This window comes from Gossypium hirsutum, chromosome A12 (assembly GCF_007990345.1).
Source record: "Gossypium hirsutum isolate 1008001.06 chromosome A12, Gossypium_hirsutum_v2.1, whole genome shotgun sequence".
Lineage (NCBI taxonomy): Eukaryota > Viridiplantae > Streptophyta > Magnoliopsida > Malvales > Malvaceae > Gossypium > Gossypium hirsutum.
Genome location: NC_053435.1, coordinates 96,435,322 through 96,451,332, shown reverse-complemented (window position 1 = coordinate 96,451,332; position 16,011 = coordinate 96,435,322). Strand labels below are relative to the sequence as shown.

At 36.5% G+C, this 16,011-nt stretch overlaps 1 protein-coding gene across 1 annotated transcript; it reads right to left on the bottom strand.

Annotated features, from left to right (window-relative positions):
- Positions 1-2,728: 2,728 nt before the first annotated feature.
- Positions 2,729-14,200, bottom strand: LOC107934792 (phosphoenolpyruvate carboxylase 4). Its single transcript, XM_016867297.2, has 20 exons — positions 13,885-14,200; positions 13,132-13,295; positions 12,402-12,516; positions 12,019-12,096; positions 11,870-11,938; positions 11,643-11,721; positions 11,477-11,553; positions 11,270-11,365; positions 10,833-10,974; positions 10,250-10,381; positions 9,853-9,926; positions 9,494-9,757; positions 8,358-8,483; positions 8,174-8,275; positions 7,954-8,100; positions 5,476-5,574; positions 5,226-5,314; positions 4,437-4,563; positions 4,150-4,356; positions 2,729-3,826 (listed from the first exon to the last, which is right to left on the bottom strand). Exons 1-20 carry the CDS (start codon positions 14,038-14,040, stop codon positions 3,002-3,004), a joined length of 3,168 nt encoding a protein of 1,055 aa, XP_016722786.1. The 5' UTR covers positions 14,041-14,200; the 3' UTR covers positions 2,729-3,001.
- Positions 14,201-16,011: the final 1,811 nt, after the last annotated feature.

The window sequence follows — 16,011 nt, the reverse complement described above, 5'->3', positions numbered from 1 at the left end:
CAATACTTAAACGATGTGCGTTTATTTTATTAGGAGTAAAATAAAAAGGCCTATGATGGATAAAAAGAATTAAACGCAACTTTTGAAGTGATTTTAATGAAATGAGATGGAATGATAATATAGAACATGGAATAATGATTTATGAATACAATGTTACACTAATGAATGACAATAATACGAAAATATGAATAAACAAATTATAGTACACATAATGACAATAACCACACAACATACATCATTTTAATACCAACATTAATAATCAAAGAAAAATAAAGTAATTAACAAAATGAATAGCAACAGTGATAACAATAATAATAATCATGACAAAATAAGGCACATAAAAGAAAATACCAATTTTTTTTTAAAAAAAGGACAAAGAAGTAATTAAATAAATACATAAAATATATATATATTGAACTTCAATATTTAAAAGTAAAAAATGGTAAATAAATGAATGAATCAAACACAAACAATACTAAATATAAATACATCAAGAACAAGTAAAAGGAATAAAATAAATAAGTAAATAAATACATAAAATATTTCAGAAAAAAATTTAAATTAAAAGGGCTGAGGACGAAATAGAAATAAAAAAAGAAATTAAAAGTAAAAAAAAAGTAAACAAAGGCTAAAATATAAGGCGCAAGAACCAATGAGGACCAATTCGGCAAATAACCCAAACTCCCCGGACATGTGTTCCTTCTCTAGGAGATCAATGAGCCAGGGATTAAATTGAAGCATGCAAAAAAGTTTCGTAGTCAATTTAAAAAAAAAAAAGAAAATGGACCAAACTGTAGCGCGCCGCAAAAGCGGAGGGACAATGTGCGAAATAAACCCAAAAAGTAAAACACGCGGATCCCCCCTTGGAGAAGGTCGGATAGTGATTTTCCCTCCCCCCAAAACAACGTTGTTTTGGGCTTCTGGGGGGCCTAATGAAACGGCGCTGTGTTGATGCTGCTATTTAAGCCCAATTTTTTTTTAAAATTCATTTAAGCTCTTTTTCTTAAAAAAAATTGAATCACCTCTCTCCCTCTCTCAACCTCTCTCTTTCTCCAGCCAATCAGGCCACAGTCTGTCCGACTTGACCGCCGGCTGCCGGCGACGGCAATCGCCGTGAATTAAAAAAAGAGGCCTTTAAGGCTGTTTTGATCTCCCTAAGCCCGATTTGAGGCCAAATTTCTAATATTCAAACAAAAATACCCCGAGCGAGCAAAAGACCCTTCGACTTCCAACCACCTTTCATCAGAGGTGGCTACCTCGGTCACCCACAACAGTGGAGCACAAGCCCTCAGGTACTCATTTTTAGGTTTTTTTTTTAAATCTATGCTTTTTCTTTTGTTAAAATAGATTCGTAAAAAAATAAAAATAAACAGAAAAAGAAAGAAAAATGAGAAAAGAAAAAAATACATTTTAAACTTCAGTTCTGTTTTTTTATTTTATTTGTTAGCGTGTGTAAAAAAATTACAAAGGAAATGTTGAGGCTTTTATAGCCTAGTTACAAACTATTAACTTCTATTTTTTTTTGTCTTTCTCTGTTGTTTTCTTCTGTTTGGCATGTTGGCTGTTGCGTGTTCGTTTCTTTGCAGGTGGCAACGGAGTGGCCGATTGTGGCGGTGGCAGGCGTGTCAGGTCGCACGTTGAGAGGCTGTGGCGCATGCGGCGCTAGTCCTAGGGTTTCTTTTCTGTTTTTGTTTTTATGTTGGGCTTGTAATGTTTTTGGGCTAGGGTTAGTTTTGGTTTGGGCCTGATATGTAAATGGACATTAGTAATTGGACTTTGGACTGTTTAATTTTTTTATCTTGGTCCTTGTTTCCCTTTTTTTTTTGTTTGTTGGGCTCGGGCAAAAATGGGCTTTTACATCGGTAATGCTCCATAACCCTGTTTCGACAACGGATATGGGTTAGGGGTGTTACAAATATTAAACAAGAATTAAGCACACATAATTGAGTACAAGAAACTAAGTATTTATTGCATAAAAATATAAATCAAACGACAGAATCCATCATAGGATTCATATCCCCTAGGTATTTAGAAAATTAGTTCATGCTTGAAAATAAAAACATCCAAGATACAGTATAACCGAAAGAAACAAAGAAACTCATGATAATTTCCTAAGAAATCAATTGGGAATTTTCAATCTTCACGAAAATATGCTTCAGAGTCGGCTTTAATAGTGTTTTTCGAGTTGTTTTTTTAAATAGTTAATGACGACTCACTCATATCTTATTATTTTTGTCATATATACGTCTTAAAATACCGAAAAACCTAAAAATCGTGATTTTCTATAGCTCGGTGTGTAATCCCGTGAAACTGGCACGGCCTACCACACTTCTGTGTGGGTCACACGATTTGGTCGTTTGGAATGGTTCAGCCTGTGTGGCTCCTACAGCTTACTTCGACACACTAATTTTCACTCGCCTTTCACTTATTTTTCTCTTAAGTGCTCTATTAAACATTAAAACATGAATTTAAAGGAGTAGAATAGAAAGAAAGATAAAATTACGCAACTAACACGCGCAGCAAGTAGCATAATAAGACTGCATTGCCATATCGATACAATTCAATCATCATCGTTTACTATTTGGGTAATAAGCCCGACACTTCTACTCGGCACAACCTCGATTCCTTGATTTTGGTTCTGATTTGATTTGATTGAACCAATCAGTCTCTTCCTAGTAATTGACGCAATGGATTCATATTTTATAGCAATTCTACTTTGCTAAGTAAGTTCAACAGACAAAGCACATGATTGATAGAGATTAAAATTTCAATCTGAAAATCAAAGTTTAAACAGACTTCACCCTTGCTAGTATTGCATTCGCCAAACTCCACACGATAGACATTATAGTTTTTATCCCCCTCCCCTCCCCCCCCCCCCCAAAAAAAAAAAAAAACACAATGTCCCGAGTACAGTTATTAATTCAGCTACCAAATGGTAGGGCTAAGGACAACAAATATATATGAAGCTAGAAGAGAGAGAGAAAGATCCTCTAATCTAACATTAACCGGTGTTCCTCATCCCCGCAGCGATTCCATTTATAGTAATTAGCAAAGCATCTCTGAGTTTGTTGTTTTCATCATCACGTCTAAGCCTCCTCAGAACCTCCACCTGCAACATATTCATTGGATTCAGATATGAGAGTCTGCTCTCTATCAGCCTTCTCAAGCTCTTGTTGTTCTCTGACAATTTCTCATGTCCACTCACTACCAATACATGCTTTTCTGTCATCATCAGTTCCCTCCTAAGTTCCGCTCCAAGTTCCCGCCTGCTCTCGGACACTAGCACTTCATCGTAATGCTTGGCTATTGGAATATCCGCCTTCCCTAGAACCATCTCTATCAGGTCCACCGTGGACTGGAAAAACGGCCACTCTTTGTACATCGCTTTCAAGTCTTCTGTATGTCCCTTCTCACATACCCCCTTTAAACCTGCTCCTACCCCAAGCCATGCTGGTAGTACAAATCTGGTCTGCGTCCATGCAAATATCCATGGAATTGCTCTAAGATGTCCTATTCCTTTCGTTGCTTTTCTTCTTGTCGGCCGGCTCCCTATGTTAAGATACCCCAATTCAGCCTGGGGTGTAGCCTCTTGGAAATACGCCAGGAATTCCGGGTTCTCGTAAACTGTGCTTCGGTATTTCTGGCAACTGATTTTTGAGATCTCCTCCATCAGATTACACCATTTCTGTTCTCGAGGTGGTTGAGGGGGCCGCAGAGTTGCAAGCAGCACTGCCGTTGTATATATTTCTAGCTGTCTAGTGGCAATCTGTGGCAAACCAAATTTTGCCTGCACCATCTCCCCTTGCTCTGTTGACCGAAGTGTGCCCTGCCAATTCAACATGCCATTATCAATCAGACACCACACTAAATATTCCTCAAAGCAAAGCATCCAACACCGTATCAGTTTGCTGAGAACGGCCTTTCAACAACAAATAAATGGAACACAACAATTGAATTTTCCACATTTATAAAAAAAGTAGCAAACTGTAAATTGAAGTGACGGTAACTTACAACACCAGACAACCAAATAAGATATTTCATCTATCTTTCAATTACCCGAGAAAAAAATGATCTCTCAAATACGGATTATTGAGGAAATAATCGAATAATAATACCAAATTTCTGAGATAAAAATTAAGCGGCACGCACCATTACAGAACCAGGTGGTTGGGACTGAATGGCGAGGTAAGTTGGGCCACCACCACGACCAATACTCCCTCCTCGACCATGGAAAAGAGTAACTTTGATTCCAAACTCATTGCATGCAGCAACAACATCCCCTTGTGCTTTGTAAAGCTCCCAAGCGGCGGTGAAGCGTCCGGCATCTTTACCAGAATCAGAATATCCGACCATCACCTGTTTTAATTAACTTCGTAAACACGAGATTAATGGAACTTCAAAAATGAACCCGCAAATGGCCATAAAAATCAACATACTTCTTGATGCCCATTATGGTTCTTTACAATGTGCTCCCGGTACCAATCAATTGATAACAGTTTTCTGATAACTGAACCTGCTCCTCTGAGGTCTTTCACGGTTTCAAACAGGGGAACCACACGCAACCTACTCAAAAAGATACAGATATGTATAGAAGTCTTCAAAGTATAACAGTGCCATAGTAATGCTGAATTATTTGAACCATAACTAAACATGTGCCAAAGCTCTTCCCTTCAGTAATCTATATTGTTGTTCTATTATTCATGCCCCAGTAAATATCTTCAAGAGATTAGATAGTGACATAATAGGTTCTGAGTTTTTACTGAATTCAAACTCATCTTGTGCAACAAAAATAGTGGGCAATTGGTGGAACCCTTCCCATTCCTATTCCCGTTCCCAACCTCAAACCCATACCCCTCTTCTCAATCAACAACAAAAATGATGTTGAGAAACCTCCAGCTGGAATACTAACTAATTCACTCCTGTTAACAAGTTAACCATGAAAAATGGATAATTAGTAATTTCTGCCACTCTTCTACAAGTGCATACAAGATCATCCATGTCCATAGAGTAGCCCAGAACTATGAATAAGCACATTATAAGGACCCGCGATTAATATCAATTTAAAGGAAGTGGATGCAGAAAACCAGAACCAAATTAAGATAAAAGAACTAAAAATCCCAGGATAAATCACAGTTAGAGATCCAGATGAACAAAAACCGTGTGTTTAAGAGCATTTAATGTATCTAAGAGCATATGAATATAAACTAGCTGAGGTGCAAACTTACATTCCACCAGGACAAGGTTTCCCTAATTCCCCACTAACGGCGAGTCGAGCATCTTTCTGCAAGAGCTCCACAGCAAGGACATCACTTGCCTGCAAATCAGCAAGAACGGATAGCATTCTTTCTATTTATCCCATATATGAATATTGTAAAAGCTAAAGATAAATTAACAGAAAAGGGGAAAAAAGTTTTCTTTTATGTACTGCAGAGGTATAAACAAGTGTAAACATAATATGGTTTTAGCAAATCATACGTTGGATGCCATAGAAATCACATATGCTCCAAGAGACTCACTTCCTAGCTCAGCAGCTACAAAAAAGGTATCTAGGACTTCTTTAACATCAGGAGCAACCTGAAACAAATCCAGTGGAGATAACAGCTATTTGTTAACTAAATCAATAAAGGAAAATTGAAAATAAAGGAAAGACTTTGAATATTGCACCAAAGAAGGCACCATTTTCTAAACTCAAATAATGACAACTACAATAGCAAATCCGAGGGCCAAAGCACCTAGACCTATGTACAATTCAGGGGATCCCCCACCCCACTCCACATGTAATACGATTTAGTCCAAAACAAAAGCAGTCTAGAAGTGAGGAGATGGCAACAATGAAATGATTAGTAACGTCAACTCCAAGGGATATTCTTTATATCTCTATTCAGGTTCATTCTAATTAAGCCTTTTTCATCCTGCACATATGAATATGCTGCTGCTGGTTTTTTTTACTTCTTTTTTTTTATAAAGGGAAGGGGTAGGGGTTCTCCAACGATCAAACTAGGGATTAGTGTAAACTAAAGAATTTATATCAAGTCCTTTGCCACTCCACCCATGGTTTAATCGATGAATATGCTTTTTGTGCTTGATATTAAATATCAGTTTTTTCTTCTTTTTTCTTTTTCATTTTTATCTATCTTATAAAGAAGTCGCTAAGAATAAAGAGTAGGAATTCATCCAAAATTCTCTATATATTATGAATCCACAAATTATTAGTAGAGAGTGATTTTCCCTAGAGGCTAACACAACAAACAAATAGGCCTGAAGTTCTCAGCTATCTAGCAATGGATCTCTATCACACAAGAGCTATTTAGGTAATTTTTTACCGTCCTAGATGTTAGAAAGAGAATGGACCTTTTTGCTAAATCTGAATAAGAGCCACAAAAAAAAGGAAGAAAATGAGAGGAAATTTGAACTCAAAGAAATCCTTGATGCCTAGAGATTATATGCCTATAGTCCCACAGTATGACCATGCTGTGCTTTAAGGCACATTTTGTGTATGCTCTGACATCACCCGTGAACCAGCTCATGCAAACCATGAAGACATTAACGAGAGGTGGTACGTGAAAATTGCAATAATTACTCATCAGTGTTCTACCTTCACATTCTCATCAGTTAAGGTGTATAAGGACTACCTTACTTGCTAGGCAGCATGAAGTACTCATCCGTTTCTACCTTCATTTTTTTATCAATTAAGGTTTATAATGACTGCCCTACCTCTCAGGCACCCACAACCTCTTTTTAGTTTGAGGATGAAAGAATCGACTGTTTTCTAAGGAACTATAACAATTCAAGTTTGCTTGGCCATGTGTCCCTTTGGCATCATTTCCTGTCAATTTGAAAATTAACCACGTGTCTTGAAATCATATTGCCAAGGAAAATGTCGCAACAATTACATGTGACTTTCAAATTTTTTATTTAGATATAATAAAGAATATCCCAGCGCCTTAAAGAGGGCCAACTTACAATGTTTTATAACCGAATGGACAAATCAATGCGGACATTTCAGCTTCCTAGGAACACTACATAGCCATGAATCATAGCAACTTGAACTCCAGTAGGACTCCCGGCAAACAAAAAGGGAAAATAAAGGCTATAATTGGCTCAAGATATTAGGAGAATTCATGGAAATGTGGCAGACATCTTGGATTCCCTTGACATATTGTGTTCCCAAGAAAAATGAGAATCAAAGACCCATCCAGTTGCAAAGACTCACTGCATGGGGAACCTCAAAGTCATTATGCTCTATCCAGATCTCAATTCCATTTTACTATTCTGATGTGGCGATGAGCAAATATTATCATGAGAGTCTGACTTTTGTAACAAATGAGAATCAAAGACCCATGTCTTGCTATGCCACCTTATGACCTTGACAATCAAAACCTTGAAACCACCTACTTTTGATTTGGAGGCATTATTGTAATATATTCTGATTTCAACGTTTAAGGACTTCTGAATTTAGGCATCTTCGAGTTCTCTTTAATTAGTTATTATATCTAACGATTACAAATCAAGGAAATCGAACTGAGTTCAGGTTCTACAGTGTTTCAAGTTCTCTTTAATTAGTTATTATATCTATCGATTACTTTTGTGTTTTGACTGTTTCAACAATCAGGTTATTTCCCTTGACATATTGCGTTTCAAGTTGAATCATGCTGGTTTCTGGTTTCTGGTTTCCTCAGCTATTGAGTAACAGTGAGGCTTGGGTCATTTCCAGTTTAGAGGCTTTAAACCTAAGAGCACCTTATTTGGAAGAATCTAAGGGTTTCAGTCTAGCATCAGTATTCATTAACATAGAGAAACGTAAACACAATAATAAATAAAGGAACAGAGTTTATGCTATAAGAGTTGTCATGCAATGTATGTTTGTGTGCAATTCATGCACACATCAGCCTCATTATTGAAAATTCCTTGCAAGCCCCTATTCACTCCAATATACTTTTGGAATAGCTTTACCTCTATAGTAGGAGGAACTAGTGGCCGCTTCCCCTTTAGCTCTTTTGTCAAAAATTCAAGTTTCTTTTCTTCATCCCACTCACTATAAGTACCCATATCCAAATATTTGGTAATTGCATCAAGTGTTTCAGCATGCCTGCCAGATTCCTGTACATTAACAAAACTTTAGCTAAAACACAAAACACGAGCAAGTACCAGAATATAACTGAATAAAGTGTACCTGACGCAAATCAAGCTTCATTAACACCATCCCAAATGTTGAAACTCTCCGAATCAGGTCAGCAAGCCGACCATCAGCTAGAATCCCTGCCCCGCATGATTGCTGCAGATTACAGTTAAAACACCATATTAACGGCAGCAAGAACATTCATTCTCCAACAGGACATTGGAGTGTGAGTTATTACCAGAGACTCATAACATAGAAGCAGTGGTTCCAGAAATTGATCTTTCGTCTCATAGTAATCCCAGGGATCATATTCACAGGGAAGATCCTCCAGAAGAAGTTCCAGCCGTCTTCGAGTTTTCATGAGCTGAAATTATAGGTCATCAAAACACAAATACACATCTTACTGGATATATCAAAAACAGATTGACTGAAAAAATTAAATTCAATACCCTACGGATCAATAACTACAACTTATTGCTAACAAAATTTCACAAGTTCTGCATGCAAATTTAGCAAAGCAGAATAAGCATGACACTGAATGATAATTTTTTTAGTTCCATACCCAAAATAATCTTGAAATTTTAGATAAGTTTTTCCTTGACCGTGCCGCTTGAGGAAATTGTCCCAACAACTAGAAATGAACTAGATTTAAAGTAAAATTTTGAAAATGCCTTTCCTTTTTGTTCAAAATCATTCTCAAATGAAACCTAGCTCACTTGAATTGCTTTATATTCTTGAGCTATTTCTGTGATAGACCTAACATATAAGATTTTTCACAATTGCTTTATATTCTTAAGCTATTTCTGCAATAGACCTAGCATATAAGATTTTTCATCTATCACTTTCGCAAAAGAACCAAATTTCTCAGCCTAATCTACATACCTGGCAAAAGGAATGTTACAATTACAAATTCACATGACAGATGTAACCCTATGATAGGTTAATTAATATAAAAGTCCAAAATTTTAGAATTATTTGTAAATCATTTAGTCATAATCACCAACACTTGTTACCAAATGAATTTATATAAGATTTCACATTTCCTTAAAACTAAAATTGACACATTTAAAAACATTTTATATGTTCAAGGAATTTTAAATTTTATATTGAACCATTTACTATATACATAGAATAGGTAATATCATTAGTTATCCATCCTTTTTTTTTTTTAATTCGTTAGCTCAATTCTAAAAGCAAGACCATGAGTTAGATAAAATTAAAATTCTTTATCTCCCCTATACAAACCATATCGACATTTCTAAAACAGAAAAGGTACATATTCTCTTTCAGCAAGCCACAAAGAAACCTAGTTTATATCCAAAAACAAGCTTTTATACGAGCTTTTACATATTTTAACTAATAGAGAAACAATACCTTTTCCTTGATATCTCCAAGAACAATTCGATAAGGAGCAATTCCAGGACGTAGAGCTGAACTTGGCTCAAGAAGCTTATGGAAGCTGGACCTTCCAATCGTAGATTCTGCAAATAGTTTTCTCTGAGCTAGAAGCTGACCAGAGGAAAAAGAACCCCGTGATGTGACAGCAGCTGATGATCCATTGGAGTTAGCAGAACTCCCATTTGCGGATAATTTGGGTATATTGGGACTTAAATCCTTAGATGAATTTTCCCGACCATCCTAAAGTAGACATTTAAACTAAATGTTAGCTATAATGCTGACGGTATGAAGGAAGAACCTGTTGAACAGCCAAAACTACAAGAGAATAAATTAACCTCACGAGCCAACGGCATGTAATCAGTCCCTGGGAGTTCTAGTTTTGGATATTGAGATCCACCATCGGTGTAATCTGCATGAATAAACAAATCATATGAAATCATCTAATGAAACAGTATCACTTAGAAATTAAAGACAAGATTAATTCCATTACCAAGAAAAGAAAAAATATATATATGCATAGACATCACAGCTGCGAAAGGATTGTCCGGGCGAAGATATAGCATAAAAGATTTTACAAGAAAAATTAAACTTTCTATTTTGCAGATTATCATTACAATCAACTGTTCAATACCTTATATTCTTGAGACCAAAAGCTCTTTAAGTGTATGCACAAATAAGCAAACCATGAAAAAACATTTTGCTATGAGTGTTTGAGTGTCTGCGCGCACATACCAGTGCAGGCAGGTAAACCTGCCCTATCAGGAAGTTGGGTAGGAAGGGACGGAACTTGTTGGCCATGAAGCTTGAGTTGACTTCGGCTTAAAGGTTGGTTCCGACTCTCACGTAGGTTCTCTGATAAGGTTTCTGAAGATGAAGTAAACCTACTGTTCAGATTTCAGAAGCTGTGATATAACTGAGATAAAGAGGATTAAAACAGATTATAACACAAAATCTAATATGGAAGACTTGGATGTAAGGCATCAGATATAATTCGCGATCCATCTTGCGCAGGTTTTGATGTAGTATAAAACACACTATCATGAAATCTAAGATCACTTGTTTCAGTGTAGGTTTCTTTCGATGATTTGGAAAAATATTCTTCAAAATCATATGCCCAAATAACATTCTTGGCTATCAAGGCCAACCAGATTTATGCTCATCAACATGGTCTGACGTTAGCCCCCCCGAAGAATACAGGATTAGGGTGTCCTCAATTAAGCATAAGATGGTGTCAAACAGGTAAACTAACTAATAAAAATTTCTAGGATAGGTGTTTAAGATTGAAAAGAGCATAAACATGTCAAGCAGCCCCAACCTTTCTCTAGAATTTCCTGAGCCAATCTGGATAGCCTATCATTGCATCGGTTCATGGATAGTTCAAATCTAAGGCTATCAATTTCCCGGATGTAAAGATCAATGGCCATCCACCTAGATAAAAGTGAGACATCCCTTGTTACCTGAAACAAGGAGAAGAAAAACAATGAAGGCATTAGGCACTTGGTAAAACTGTAGGAAAAATGCCTTTTTTGCATGAAATTATACGATAGGGACTAGCACAGAATGCTAGTTATTACTAGTTGTAACATAGACATGTGGAAAAAGGGACAAGGAGTCTCAAGAAAAATAACAAGAATCAATCTAGAATTTCCAAAACAACATTTCCAAAATGAACCAGTCGTTCAATTTTCAGGGTATTCCAGTTTAAAAGCAGTCATCAAAGAGCAGAAAGTAGAGGGATGCAAGGAGCCTCACCTTTGCTGTGACATTAGGATTTCCATCTCTATCACCCCCCATCCAGGAGCCAAACTTTATGGGGGTACATGTTAGTGGAAGCGGCTTTCCTGTATGCTGAAAAGGAATGGCAAATTTTAAAAAAAAAAAAAAGACTGCGCGAGCCTATAAATATTGTGCATCCATTCAAAGAGCCTAGTAGTTTCAAAATAGAAGTTGATATCCCACTTTCTTAAGGGCAGTGCTAACACGACGTAAATAATGAGGTACGGCTTTCCAAAGGGATTGCTCCACTATGTTCAGACCTGATAAAAAATAATATTAGTCATATAGAAGCATTTATAAGATAAAATGCATGCAATTTCTAATATGTCTAAACTCTAAAGTGATATACCAGCCCTGGCCTCGTCCACAGGAGTAGGTTTGTGGCGTCTAAGTTCATCTGTCTGCCATATTGATGTTATCTCTCTCACCTACAAAGTCAAAAGGAACTCTTATAAAACCAAGAAACGGAAGACATTTTTTCCCATGATCACAATAGTAGACAAACCATGCCCCCCACCCCCTTTTTCCCTTTATTTTCCAGGAGTGGTCAGGAAACATTGCATTCGGGAACAATACCAGATCTTCAATTAGCATTTCTCGATCTTCATGACCAAGATCAGGTCGGTCATTGTATTCTAACAGATGCTGCAAGGAAAAACGGGTTGACTTTCAGAAAATAGCCTCAAGACTCAAGTTAATAATTGTCAGCACAGCCCTTAACTTACAGCAATTCTTATATGCTTGTATTGTAAGGTACGGCGGTTAATTTGTGTGGGATGAGCAGTAAGAACAATCTCAACCTCCTGCAGAAAAAGGATTTTACATTTAATTTGATCACAAAATAAAGAATTGAACAAAATGTTGGCATGACTAAAATAAATGTTGCAATTATGTTCCTCTCCATTAGCTGAGACTGCAATAGAATCTCACATTTGTTTGGCTTCTCTGACGACAGTTTCAGAGTACTTTTCAGAAACACAATGAGAAGTTGGAGTTTCTAATACTTGATATTCTTTGCTATTTTTTAGTTTTCTTTTTGGTATTAGGCACATTTTACTGAACAAGGCACTGAAGAAAACTAAATCTAAAAGCAATATAAGAAATATACCTGCTTGCAAACAGTGTCATAAAGGTCATTCGGGGTAACGCCACCCTGAATCAACTGACTGAAAATGTCATCACAAGACTTTGATAAATGTGTAACACTTCGCCCCTTACGAACCCTGCACAAAATAATTACTTGAATTTTTTGAGTTCTTGATTAAATAAAAGCAAATCGTAAAAGTTGTTTTGCACAAAGAACAACAGAAAATAGTAATAATAATAATTTTTAGCAGGAGACTTATTGTATGACTCCGAATTGTTCTGCATTTTCTTAATTTTTATTAGGAAATCCAAAATGTAATGAATGCTCTCGAAAGTAGACACTTAAACGTTAGCATGGCATATTTCCTGTATAGTTTACCCACCATTCATAAAAAAAAAAAAAAAAAAAAGAGAGAGAGAAAGGCAATACCTAATCAATAACCAAAACAACAGTGATTCCAAAATGTTTTTCTGTTAAGATAAAGCCACGAAAAATGAAAACTGACAACAAACCCTTCATTTTATTAAGTAGGTAGAGATAATAGAAACATAAACTAACAAAAAGAAATGCAGCACTCGGAATCACTGGAAAAAAACACTTGATAGGAAATTTTAAGATAATCTAATTGTTCTTTCAAAAAAAATCTAATTGCAACGTAGGATCTATAACTGTACATGCGTTATTCCCTATAAATTGAAAAGTGAAATTTGACCTCATGAAATTGAACAGCTGATAAACTAAATCCAACTACCTGTGATAGGTCTCAGCAATTCCCATCAAAGTGAGATAATGGCTGAAAGCACGAGCCAATTTCAAAGCTTCCTCTAATGTCATCTCGGAAATCTCAGATGCTAGCTGCTTCTCCAGCAACGCTGCCATATTCTCTATCCCGGACAATCGCATATTGGAAGCACTCTACAACATTTTTTAAAACAAAGGGAAAAATCATTCTCAAAAGAAACTCTTCTCTGTTTGCTTTGTGAGAAAATGTAGGCAAGATTGAGTAAAGCTGAATTCTAGCATGCATTTGCAAATACACACAAAGATAAGAGAATCTAGCCTTGGTTCGGAAATAATTTGTTTTTCAAAAACAAAATAAAGAAAAAGTATCATAAAAATACAACAGACGATGTGGAATTTAAATAGCATCGTAAAAGTACAAGAGACGATTTGGAATTTCGCTTCATTTTCCACTTCTCCATCTAATATAATTCTTAGCAACCAAACAGAATCAAAAAGTTTGTTTTTCCTCCGCGTTTTAAGGAACCAAAGAGAGGCATCAGAAGGGGAGAAGCAGAAAATAGTAAATAAGAAAGCAGAGTGGAAATGAGAATTCAAAGAATAGTACAAGGAAATATAAATAAAAAGCAAGCAAGCAAGCCATACAAATAAAGAAAGTAACAGTATTTTGATTTCCTCCATTTTGAAGGTACTCACCGTGTGTGTCTACTTTACAAAAAAGCAAAAAAGAAAACAGTAAATAATGAAAGGAGAAGAGAGTGACCAGAGCGAGGAGTCGAATCCTCTCGATCTTGGCCATGAATTGGGCGCCAACTTCTCTCTGCAACACATCGTTGAGAAGATTTCCTAGCAACTTGAAGTCGTCCTCAAAGCTCTGGAAAGAGATTTCCTCCGCTATATCGTCCATGGTGTCCGTCATAGCTAAGTTGCCTCACCAAACTGAAGGAAAATTACTATGTTTTTATAAAATATGATGATATGAGGGAAAGAAATGTTACTGTACGAGAGAGAGAAAGAGAGAGAGAGAGAGGGGGGGTCAGCTACGGATTACAACACTCATCTTATAAACCATAATTGAAGGTTTGGGAAACAAGTACCAATATTTCTGTTAAATAAGTGTGGAGCCAACAGTTTTACCGCAAGTGATGCCAACCACACCCTCCCACGTGGCGCTCTCTACGGTCATTCCGAGCAGTTTATTTTCTTAGGTCTCTCTTCTCTCGTTTAGCAGCACTCAACGATGATTGCCCTGCCTGGCTGGTCCCCACCAGGTTGATTTAGGTTTCAGGTGAGGTGACTCACTCACTCACTGATGCGGGCCCCCCTACTTTTCCGTTTATTAAAACCACTGCCCAAAAAGTTGCTTTACAAATTACTTTAGTATATTCTTTCGTATCGACGATTCCTTTCTTTTCAGCAATAACATGCCTCCCTGCCCATTGTCTTGCAACATGGATTCATTCAATTGGGCACCAACACACTTTAGCAAATATCACAGTTCCATTCTCATTTCACCTATATATGTACAAATGCTGGATTCATTTATTACTGATTATGAATATATCTTGAAAGTTTTTCTTTTGGTCGTATTCATCCTGAAATTCTGTAACTATACATTTTGCATCATGAAAGCATGTAATTTTGCACTTTCTCTGCAAACTTTTCCATGCCAAATACTGTAATTCAGTTGAATTATCCAAGTTGTTTATCATTATACCAATGGCTTAGTTAACTATAATAATCCCAATTTAAATTCAAAGAATATCTAAACATCTAAATTAAAAAGAAAAATCAAGCAATTTGATTACTTAATTAATTTCATATTTTAATCACATCATTATATTTAAAAAACCAGATTAAAAATTTCTCTAAATAACAGCTCCTAGATGAGCATATTGGTTGTCCTATGAAGTATGTATTTCCACGTATGAATAACCCTCTCCATATGCTGTAGGTGGGACTTGAGAGTGATTCATTTCTAGCCAGTGTTGAGATTATTAGAATTGAGCCCTCGCCGTGGGGTAAGTCAAGATAGCTACGCTTGTTTCCATCTCTTCTTCTAGCTAGCCAGTGTCAGTTTGTCCATGCAAAGAGACAAGCCAATATGTTATCACATAGTTTGGCCCAAGCCCACTGTTCAGGTTCATCACACAGTTTTCTTTTTTGGGATTTATTTATTATTTCAAAATTTACCAAAAACATAATTAGCCTAATTAATATACTTAATCATCTTAAACTTGCTCTGTCATTCCAGCCCCGGGTTTTCAGCTGCTACGAACTGAGAATTGAACATGCAGATGCAGTAAAGCTGTCTTGAGTGTTGTGTGCTGTGTTGGATGTGGTCCTAAATCCCTTTTTTTTCTTTTCTTTTTTTCCTTTTTGTCTTACATTATAAGATCAAGCTAACAAGATGCATGTCACTGTAAGTTCCAAAATCATATATATGGCTGTTGTTGGTCGTTCAATATTTTGCATTATCATTTGAGTATGTACAACCAATCTAATCTTTATGTGATCCGATGAATATCGGTGGCTAACAATGTACATCCTTTGAGATTCACGAAGAGCCATGCTTTTCCCCTCATCATGCAACTCACACATACGTGATACCTGTACATATTTTTGTTTGGACTCCTTCCTTTTAAATTACAATGAGGACTTGACAAATAATTAAATTGCTCCTATACCCAGGGGATTTGGTAAAGCAGAAGTAGCATGCGGTGTGGACTACCCAGGTCCACTGCATGCCACCATCTAGTTTGGCAGCCACCATACTGAAAGGTCTCTTTGAAGAAGATTCAAATGGTTGGAAACAGTGGAGCATTTTATTCATCCATCCTGTACGTAGAGTCATAATTTAAAACATGTCTCCTCGTTTCGAAAGCCTTCG